General features: G+C 36.3%; 1 protein-coding gene across 1 annotated transcript; it reads right to left on the bottom strand.

The window, feature by feature from the left end:
• Positions 1-5,981: 5,981 nt before the first annotated feature.
• Positions 5,982-7,175, bottom strand: LOC108221474 (uncharacterized). The gene has a single exon (XM_017395351.1). It carries the CDS (start codon positions 7,173-7,175, stop codon positions 5,982-5,984), a length of 1,194 nt encoding a protein of 397 aa, XP_017250840.1.
• Between the last annotated feature and the right edge of the window lie 4,483 nt (positions 7,176-11,658).

The following is an 11,658-nucleotide window of genomic DNA, read 5'->3' as shown; positions in this document are numbered from 1 at the left end:
TGTTATGTAGGTTTCTTGGAAGGAGGACGAAGGGGAGAATCATAGCTTTCATTGAAAAAAAACGGCGAAGCAATCGGAGGCCCGAGGAGAGAGTTATGGGCAACAACGCGTTCTGCCATTGTGAGGCCCCGGCCTGAGATGTGAGGCCCCGGCCTGAGCTGTGAGGCCCCGGCCTGAGATGGGCGGGATTTTTGGCCCGTTTTGACCGTTTTTGATCCGTTTGAAGGCCCGTTCGTTGGGGAAGTACAAGAAAGGCTTGGGGAACTAAAAACATAACCTAGAATCATTCCAAGGAGCACGTGACGGCTACGGAGAAGATCAAGATCGAATTTCATAGTTTTTACTTTTGTAATTCTTCGAAGGAGGCGTAACTTTGGATGCTCATTCGGATTTGTTTCGAAACTCTTGCTTTACTCTTTTAATATTGTTTAGACTATTCCGTACCATGTTTACATTCGAACCCATGATGATGAGAAGTTCGATTATGAACTAATCATTATCGTGGGATTCTAGCGGATTTATATATGGATTTCAGTAGTTGATTTGCCTTAATTATTTGTGTGATGAATGTTTGATTTCTTCGTATTGGTTGTGCTTATTCTTCTGGGATGCGTAGCTAACATCTAAGTTGTGTGTTAATCTTTATTGAAGCGACAGTGGATATATTGATTTAGAACTTGCCATGCGAACATAGGATTATGTATTCGATACATGATTAGTGGTGTGATTTTAACCATCTTGCATCGCCTTATGTAATCTTGATAGATAACTTGTTCTTCAACCGTTATGTTTTCAAATTCTATAGACGTATAGGGTCTAAGCATAATTGGTGTCTGTTTACCTTCTATCTTAATTGTGGATGTGTAGCAGTATGGTGCACGTATAACGACAGTTAGCGTGTATCAGTTTCGTGTTATCTGATTAGTTATCAACCATCACATATCGATACGGCATAACTCTGAATGAAGTATATAATGAAGTTAGAATCTCATGTTTTATTCTCATTAGTAATTCGATTTTAATTCTCTTAGTTAATTAGTTAATTTAGATAAAAACCAACCAACTTGTTAATTGTCCGAGCATTGAACAATAATCATACATTGGTGCATAAGTGCATAATTTTTAATACACCAGTCTCTGTGGGAACGAACTGAATTTGATTCTATACTACTTGTGACCACGTACGCTTGCGTGATTTTGTGCGAACAAGACCTAAGAGTATCTCCAAGGGGTATATGTATGATGACCGGCTATATTAATTCACTAAATTGATTATGTAAATTTTTTTCTATGAGGACATGTATATGCTATAATGAGATTATTTATAATTGTGCTTGTATAAAATTGTACCCAAAGGCTTACTTGGTTGGACAAATATAGCCAACCAAACATGATTGACTATATTTTTTGCTAAGGAGATGAAGGGTTGGAGTTGTATAGTGTTTAAATAATCTCTATATGTGTCATCTAGATGTCGCGTGGATGTCACATAGAGAATTTTAGCTTATAAGCACTTTTGGGGTTGAAGATGCTCTAATGACAATTACAGCAGGGGCACTAAAATCAAACATAACTACTCTCGGACCGCTAGTCCTTCTGGCATTTGAGCAACTACTTTTTCTCTTCTCCATCTCTATCGTGTCAAAACAACTGGAATCAACCAAAATCAACATATAAATTATCCTTTTTTAAAAATTAAATCATTATTGCAAATATTGCAAATGTGGTTGTAAAAGTTGCAAACCATATTTTTGAAAATAAAATTTACGTAATTTCAAAAATAACCCAACTTATTATTGAAAAACGGGTCAAGAAAAGTAGAAGCCAACTAATTATTGAAAAAAACCAGAAGTGACAATCATCATACATGCACTTACTGGGGCTGTTTGGATGAGTTTAAAATATGTTAAAAGTGAAGTAGAAGTTAGAAGTAAGTTAAGACTTATAAGTGATTAAAGTGTTTGAGAAAAAAGCAGGAGTCATGAAACAAAAGCTAGTATTCTCAATTTCTTATAAGTACTTTTTGACTTTTTACACATACAGTACGAATAAGTGATTCTAACTGTTATATTAACTTTTGTGTAAGTATTATATCAACTTTTGTATAACTATTCATCCCGCTCAATCTTTGATTAATTCATGGACTTGTTATAGAATCTTATTTTGTATATAAAAAACTCTTTTTTTTTTTTTTTTTTTTTTTTTTTTTTTTTTTTTGCTAAATAAAATGTATTAAAGAGAAAAAGAGACTACATCTCTAGGGGCATACCCCGCGTAGGGAAGGAAACACCTACTCTAAACAACAGAAACCTCTCAAATAAAGCAGATCACAAAACAAGGATTACAAGTCAACATCAAAACAGATCAAGTAGACTAGTAAATAAAGCTTAGGAGTGACTGATCCATCTTGAGCTTGGCCTGGAAAGCAGTACATGAAAAAAGTCTTCTACGAACATTTTCTTTAATTAGATGAAGAATGGAAGCTGTTGAGTTAAATTTACCAGGATTGTGCATTCGAAAATTCCTTTCGGCCCAAATGTGAAAGAACGCAGCAGAGATAAACAATGAGGCCACCTTAAATCTTGTGGAATCAACTTGAGTTAAAAAACAGCGACCACTGTAAAAATCCTCCCAATTAGAACTAACAGGAATGGGGCAAGAATCCAGAATTGGCCTTGAGAAAGGGCAGTAGCAGAATAGGTGGGCATGGCTTTCATCGTGGTTTTGACAGAGCAAGCATCGAGCATTTGTGCGCATATGGAAAAGAATCATCCTGTCTTTTGTGAGTAAACGCTCCTTAATTGTGAGCCACGCATTGAAAGCATATTTCGGAGGGTTAAAATTGTGCCAGACTAAAGAAAACCAAGAAGGCTTTAATCTGTGAGCTAATAAATCAGCATAAATAGTGGCAATTTTTACCGGACTAGAGAGGCCATTATTCCATGAAATACTGTCCCGTCCAGAAAATAAAATGGTAGAGCATTCCTGTCTCAAATTTCCAATTAAAGGATGAGTGCTAGCACCAAAATGCCATTGCTGATTATCCTGGACATGACATAGGCGTGTCATGCTATCAATCTCAAGAGCAGAAAGAATAGAATCATCATATTTGGACTTAACCGAAGCGTTGTGAAGCCAAGGGTCGTGCCAAAAAAGAAAATCCGAATTACAACCAGGGGAGTACCGAATAAATTGCTTTGCCAACTCTCTGATATTAAGAATCCTCCGCCAAGACCAAGAGCATTTATATGGAATGGCTAAAGTCCAGAACCCGTGCTTCTTAAGATCATGACAATACAACCACTCGATCCACAATGATTTTTCTTTGTTAATAACCCGCCATAATTGGAGAATAATCGCAGCATTACTCCAGACCACAATGTTTTTAATCCCAAGACCTCCTTCCTCTTTCGGGTAACAGCAATCCACCCAAGCCACTTTAAATACACATTTGCTCGTGAGGTTACCAGCCCATAGATACTTTGCCAGAATGCTCTGAACAGCCTTAATAGCATTGTTAGGCAAGAAAACACATCGTGCCCAGAAGCTTTGAATAGAAAATAGAATTGAATTAATAAGCTGAAGTCTACCAGCCTGTCCGATGCATTTAGAAGTCCAAACACTTATACGTTTGCAGATTCTGTTGATCAGAGGTTGACAATCTCTAATAGTGAGATTTCTGGAGACAAGAGGCACTCCAAGATAAATAACAGGCAATGATCCCTCAACAAACCCCGTAGAAGCAAGAGCCGCATTTTTTGTCTCAACATCAACGTTTCCAAAGTAACAGTTGCACTTAGAAGAGTTAAGTTTCAGCCCAGAAACATTTGAAAAAAGAGTAACCGCATTGAGAACTATATTGATAGAGTCAGAATTACCTTTACAAAACAACAACAAGTCATCTGCAAAGGTTAGATGTGTTATCTTTTGCTCAGCGCACCTCCAATGATAAGAAAACCCCGAGTCTCTTATTACATGATTCATGCAGATGTTGAGTACCTCCATACAAATAACAAAGAGATATGGGCTGAGAGGATCTCCCTGTCTCAGCCCGGCTGAAGCCGAAAAATATCCCTCTAAAGCCCCATTAATCTTAACAGAGTGTCTACAAGAAGTTATGCAAATACGCACCCAATCAACAAACTTCAGGGGAAATTTCATAGCAGTAAGCACTGTTAAAATAAACTCCCAGCTCACCGTATCAAAGGCTTTCCTTATATCCAATTTACACGCAAATCTCGGAGGCCCAGAGTGATAATGATAATCACGACATAATGCTTGAGCAAGGAAAATATTGTCACAAAGATTTCGCTTCGGAACAAAGGCAGCTTGATTCATAGAAATAAGAGAGCCTATAACGCTTTGCATTCTGTGTGCCATCATCTTCGTAATGCATTTGTATATCACATTGCAGCAAGAAATGGGTCTAAATTGACTCATATGAGAGGCATTCGAGACTTTTGGAATAAGAGCAATGGCTGAGGAGTTTATCATGCGAGGGAGCTGTCCAGAATCAAAAAAATGGAGAATTGCAGCAGAGGTATCAGCTCCCACCACATTCCAGGATTTAATAAAAAACTCCGGAGAAAACCCATCTGGACCAGGGCTCTTCCCCTTTGCCATGGTCTTAAAGGTAGCTAAGACATCATCCGCCGTGAAAGGAGCAATCAAAGCATTACTCTCCGACTCCGAGAGAGAATTCAGATTCTGAAGATCAAGTCCCTCCTGCAATTGTTGCGAACCATAAAGCTTTTTGAAGTAGTTAACAGCCACTTGTGAAATATTAGAATGCCCCACATGCTCAATTCCCTCATCATCAATAATCTTGAGCAATTTATTGCTATTCCATCTATCTTTACACGAGTTGAAGAAAAATTGATTGCATCCATCGCCATGTTTTAACCATTTAACTCTGGATTTCTGTCGAAGAAATTTTTCCTCTGTGAGCAAAGCATTCTGTAAATTCTGACTCAATTTTCCCTCTTCAATGCGGAGCTGTTGACTAGGGACTGCAGGGAGATTCATTTGGAAATTCAAAAGAGCATTGCGAGCAGTTTCCACCAAAGCATGGATATTCCCAACACTACGATTGAGGTCCTTCAGAGCATTCTTAACAAACTTAAGCTTCGATGTCAGAATAAACCAAACATCGCCATGAACAGGGGTGTCCCAGGCCTGCTGAACAATTGAGAGAAAATTTTCCTTCTCGAGGAGGTGATTGAAGAGCTGAAAGGGTTTGTATACACGTTCCACAGCAATTCCAAAGTTAACAGCAGCAGGACAGTGGTCAGATAGGCCCCTGGGAAGAAAAGCAGCCTGAGAAAGATCAAATAAATTGAGCCAGCTATCATTTACAAGAATTCGATCTAATTTTTTCAAGGTTGGGTCCGAAGTTCTGCTATCCCACCAAGTAAAGATAGGACCAGAAAAATGTAAATCAGTCACTCCCAAGCTTTGGCAGCAGTTGCGGAAGTCATCCGTAGAAGTATGACTTCGAGACATAGTCCTGTTAGTTTCAAAATCAAAAAGAAAGGAGTTAAAATCTCCAAGGAGGCACCAAGGCCTCTGCTGCTCAGTAATCGAGAGCCTGTCCTGCATATTAATAAGATCTGACCATAGTAATTTACGTGTATACACTTGATTCGAAGCATATACAAAAGATATGAGACAAGAGCAAGACCCATCAATACGTTTAACATCACAAGTAATGTGCTGAGCCGAGGAGCATACAAAATTCACATTCCAAATATTCTCATCCCAGCCCAACCAAATTCTGCCATTATCATGATAATCGTAATTAAAAATCCATTTAAATCTCGGAGCAATAATAGAAGAAATGGACAATGCGTCTTCCCTTTTAACGTGAGTTTCCAGGAGGGCTGCCATGGAGATCTTGTTGACGCTCAAAAAATCCTTCACAAAAGATACTTTATTATGCAACCCTCGAATATTGTAGGAACAAAAATCGATTATCATAAATATTAGGCTTGGGCTTGGGGACTGCTCCCCATTGAAGTTTTCAGCTTCTTCTTTTGAGACTTCGTTAGACGCTTGGGGCTGCCCGGTGGTACTGGATGAGCCTTTTTACCCTCAATTTCATCAATTTTCTTGAGATTTTTGAATTTGACAGGAGGTGTAGGGGAATACTCAGATTCCATAGGTGATTGTGGCTTTTTCCTTTTAACTTCTGTCCAATCATCGTCAGGATTGGAACTCTTAAACGGGGTAGCATGAGAGTGCTCAGCAGGGCTATCCCCATTTGGATTATTAACTTCAGCAGCTGTATAAGATGTATGCGGGTTCTGGGCATCACCAGGAGGACTCTCCGCAGAACTCACATCCTTTTGCTTCCACACCCTTTTAATTTTCGGACAAGCAGAGGGCGAATGGCCCAAAGAGTTACATCCAGTACAAAAAAGTGGTCTTACCGGGTAAGAGACCAAGACTTTAGCAATAGAGCGTTCTTCAGTTACCGGGTCAATAACAGTGACATTGATGTCATTAGGTAAGGGGTCACCTAATGTGTAGTTAACTTGCATTTTGGCGAATGGGAGAATTTCCAATTTTGCAGTGAGTTGGTCCGCGCCAATCGGTTTGCCAATTACACTAGCAACGTGAGCAAGACCATCCTCTGTCCAGTAACTATCAGGAAGATTATAGAACTTGACCCAAAGCGGCATGCTAGTGATGATCGAACTCCCTGGTTTTTGTCCCCAGGCTGTCATGATCATTGGCCTACGCTCGATATACCAGGTTCCCCGAGATAATAGATTGTTGACACCAATAAGGTCAGAAAAGCGAAACATAAACGTGGATTTGTCCTTCTGGTGCACTGACAACAGACCCCATGATTTCCAGAACTTAAAAGCAAACTCCGAAACCAATTTATATGCCAAAGTACCTTTCGAGAAAGTGCCCACAACACAAAATTTATATTTGTCATTACCTTTCTTCAAAACCTCATCCGGAGGTTCAAGGAGTGAAACACCTTTAGCTTTCGGATAATAGTTAAATTTCAGCTCAGGAACATCTTTTTTAACCACATTAGCCCAAGATTTCGGCTTACTCTCCTCGCTTTTAGCTTCTGACCCAGGTGGTTTTTTCTCCTCACTTTTCTCTACTGGTTTAGGGCTTTCCTCAAACACCCTCTGAGCAGGGGATTGAACATCATCCATCTTGCTTTTCATCTTATCCTTGAGAGGATTTAGGACTGAGTTGAGGAGAGGGAGGCCACTCTTTGCGATCACTCTTTTGATTCGGGATTTCGGGTCCTTATTATTGGACAGGTACAACAAATCAAACTGATACAATTTCCTGATAACTAGTAAATACGCTTAATTCTGATCTTTTGGGCCTTCCATCGTTCCATACTTCCATATGTGTTAATTACTGTCATCGGTATAAAAATTACATACTATTGGACCATATGAAATTGAACTATATATAATAACATAAATATAATAGGAGCCCAATTAGAATTGGGCTAACAAAGAAGATGTTGATCAAGACATTGTTAACGGGAGCCTGTTTGCGTAATGTTAAAAATAAGTCAGATTTAAATCTAACATGTTAGTTTGAGATATCTTTTTCAGTAACTTAATCTTTTTTTAATAAAATCATCCATAAATCATAAATTACTCATAATTCACTTTTATTTTTGTTATTTTATTTGCACTAATCCATAAATCATTAATAAATCCAAACTATCTAAACAAACATTTTAATCTCGGCTTATCACATTAAATCTCGTTAAGTCATACTCTAATTTATAATTTTAAGCTCAACCAAACTGACGGGGTGACTCAGTTGATTGACAACAGTGAATAATTGATTAGTATCCAAAACATGCAACAGTGTGATGAACTCGTCAACATTTGTAATAACAAAACCACCAAAAATTATCAAACTTGAGCCAACAGAATTCGGATTGGACTAGGTTCATGTATGCATATGAATAATGAATATGATGGATGGGGTTTTTGAAAAGAAAACACCAGCGAGTTCACCGCATGCCATGCTTGATGATACCGCTACTGGTGGGACTCTCCTTGTTTCCCATGTCTCGTACTGCTCTCACATAAAGGGTGGTTGTGTATACTTCAAGGCAGCGATTTAGAGCCGGACTATAAAATGAAACCCGTCTCTTTATGTATTAAGTTAGAAAATAAGAGAAATATCAGGGATCCCAAAATATTTTGGCAAAATTTTTTCCCAAATGACACGACAGGAGGACGGACTGGGGCAGCCAACTCACTACCCTTTTTATCAATTTTATAGAAATCACGTCTAATATTTCGTATCTGCACTAGTTTCATATACCGCACGTACACATCTTCATCTTCTTCCATCTTTGATAAATGATCTTGCTTGTGAATCTAGTTAGGTTAATGTGCTATAACATTCATAATCAAACATAATTAAAATAATATATTTCTTAAAACAAGTCAGAAATTAGTTTGGGTTATTTTTCTAGTGATTTAATATTTTAAATTTTTGATAAAATTTATTCATAAATAATTTCTATTTCTAGTTATAATTTAATAACCTATAAATCATTCATAAGTCAAAATTACTAAACAAACATTTTAGGCGCTCAACTCATCATAATAAGTATCAATTTTAATCTCAAACAGACGGGGGTCATTATCACACAGTTACATTAGTTTTACATACAATTTTCTTAAGACTCATTTTTTATTTTAAATATATTTTTAAAAAAATCAGTCGGTGTAACACCCCAGTCCCACATCGAGTCGTGTAAAGACTTTAGTTCAGTTTATAAGCATAACTACCAATTACACCAACAAATCATGATCTTTTGGGGGTCTGTGGTGGACTTGTGCATTACCCAAATTGTTACAGTGGCCAGTTTATTTCGGCTTATTTCAGATTTGGAGTTCGGGACTTGACCCGATTTTCAGAAAAGACTCGGGATTTGACCCGGGTTGTCGCAGTCGGCCTACTCTACACATTTCTTCAAACTATCAACGTATTCCTTTAATTTCTTTTTAATTTAAATCTCAAGTATATGAATTAAATTAATGTAATTAATTATATTAGGTAAACTAACATAATTAATAATAATTATATTAGGTAATACTCATATTAGGCCTTACAAAAAAATAAAAATTATATCAGGTAAAATTATTCTCCTATATATATATTTTGTTTAATTCGAATCAAAATTTATATCACACAGCAAATTGGCGAATTCATAGTCTACACTGTCACATGACTCACCTTACATAGAAAGAAAGGCCCAACTCCAACTGATAAGGGGCCCAATTATCCCCCCACACTTGTTTTAGTGTGCATATTATCCCCCACCTTTACATAACAAGAAAGACATCAATGACAATGTAATAATGAAGCCAAGCTGATCCGCATTGTAATTCACTAAATCGATGAGATCAAAGAAAAATTGATGACTACTAGTATCCGAAACAACAGTGTGGATGATTAAGAGAGCACTCGCACTCTGGATTTGTCAAGATTTGTAAAACCAAAACCACCTCAAATTATCAAACTCAAGCCAACAGAATTTGGTTTGGACTACGCAGCACATGGACGTATATGAATACGATGGCTAGGGGTTTGAAAAGAAAACACCGAGAAGTTCACCACATTCTCTAATGCCAGATGGTGCCGCTGTTGGTGGGACTCTCCTTGTTTCCCATACATGTCTCGTCACATTCATAATCTACTTCCTTATATTTCAAAATTTTAAAATCGCGCTTTTTTAATGAAATCCGAAGATATTGAGAGGACGGTTTAACCCGAGTCTCTAACGAGTCTGAGTTTTCGTACCATGTTAAGAGCATCTTCAATATTATTGACAATAATCGTTACATTATATAAAACGTTATGATTCGATGATTTTGGCTATATTGGTTAACTATAATTAGAAAAATACCAATATGTTATTAATATTTTAGATTTTTTTTAACAGATATTAATATTTTAGATTGTTATACATTGAATATATCATTTCAATATGCTAATAAATACAGGTTCCACAAATATTATCATCCATAAGACAAGGAAAGTGCGAGGATGGTTGAAGTATGATATTTTTAGAACATTCACTATATTTTTCATTTCTGATATGCCTGAAGACCCGACTCTTGTTTTGCAAGGCAGATGAAGTTTTCTAATACGTACAAACTTGACGTGACGAACAAATACACATCTGCAAGTGCTCGATGAATTGTAAAATCTTTTCGCCCAAACACATGTTCAGTCATGCACTCGTACAGAATCCAACTTGATGAACCTCTTGGATCCAGGAAATTTGAATGTTAATGTTAAAGGTGAAGCAACTATTATTAGGCAGCTGCTACTAATTAATTAAGCCAAACCAGCTACTATTAGGCAATAGCTACTTTGTTTAACATCACTTTGAAAAGAATCAAAGTATCATTTTTTACCATCCACTAGATATATAGAGTAATTAATATATGAATGTACACATTCTGTAATGCTGTAAAGAGATGGGCAAATAAATAACTAAATAAATCAAAGGTTCATTCCCCCTTGCATATATACTTTTGGCCCCTTGGTAAAACTTGAGATCATCGAGTGGATATATTTTTGTTTATTAATGATATAGTATTGATATCAGGAGCTAGGGAAAGTCTTGCAAGTACTCTTTGTTTAATCTTTTTGTTGTTTTGTTGTTCTATCATCTGTGTAATCCGTCCGTGGAAGTTACAAAGGTGAAGGTGAGTCAAAATAGGTATGAATAATAATAAGATCGGATTCGGCTTGAATTTGTAGTTATGTGTTTGGATTCGGTCTGATTTCAAAGTAAAATTATATAAATTTGTTCATGTCCGACTTGAGTGTGGATATCAGTATTCGTATATGATGATTCCGGATTAAATCCGAACACGTAATTATAAATTCAAGTCGAATATGATCTTATTGTGTTATATCTATTCGACTCGTTTTCACCCCTAACTTCTATAACACATTTTTGGGTTGTATAATAGGAATTATTATTTTTAATATTTTTACTAAAAATTTAAAATTATATTTTTAATTATGTGATAAAAATACTTAAAAGGAGGTTATAGTCAAAACGTCATACGAAACAATAAAGTATTTAGAAATGAATTAATGTGCTCGATTGACATTATTGTCTTTCTTCGCATTATGAAAAAAGTCGGAGTCAATCATACTTGTAAAATACTTGAACTCGGATCATACGAGTTGAAGCCAAATATATATAATTGAGGCCTTGAAATAAAATCAGTATACACTTATAATTTGTGAAAAGTAGTTTGAAGCAATAATTTTTCCTAAACTAACAAGTTCACGTGTGAGTTAAATTGATATTCGTTTAAAGAGTTTGAGGTTTAAAGCGTTCGACTGAAATTATGAATTTAGTTTAATTGATGGGTACTCAAAGATAAATATATAACTTGAATTTCTACGCACTAAAATTAACAGTGCTGTATTGGATTGAAATTTTAAAGTATTTTTTTCATTTATTAAATCCGAGGGTATTCGATTGAATTGTTCGAAATCTATTAAAATCTTGAGGTATTCAATTGGGTTTTTAAATTATGCTACAAAATCTGGTGGTATTGAATTAAAATTATTTAAAATCTATTAAAATCTGATGGTATTCAGTTGGGATTGTTTAAAATTTATTAA

This window comes from Daucus carota, chromosome 1 (genome assembly GCF_001625215.2).
Source record: "Daucus carota subsp. sativus chromosome 1, DH1 v3.0, whole genome shotgun sequence".
Classification (NCBI taxonomy): Eukaryota; Viridiplantae; Streptophyta; class Magnoliopsida; order Apiales; family Apiaceae; genus Daucus; species Daucus carota.
This window is presented reverse-complemented; position numbering and strand designations above follow the sequence as displayed.

Bases quoted from the DNA above. Each gene is read 5' to 3' on its own strand.
- LOC108221474 (XM_017395351.1), bottom strand. From the start codon at position 7,175: ATGGATGATGTTCAATCCCCTGCTCAGAGGGTGTTTGAGGAAAGCCCT.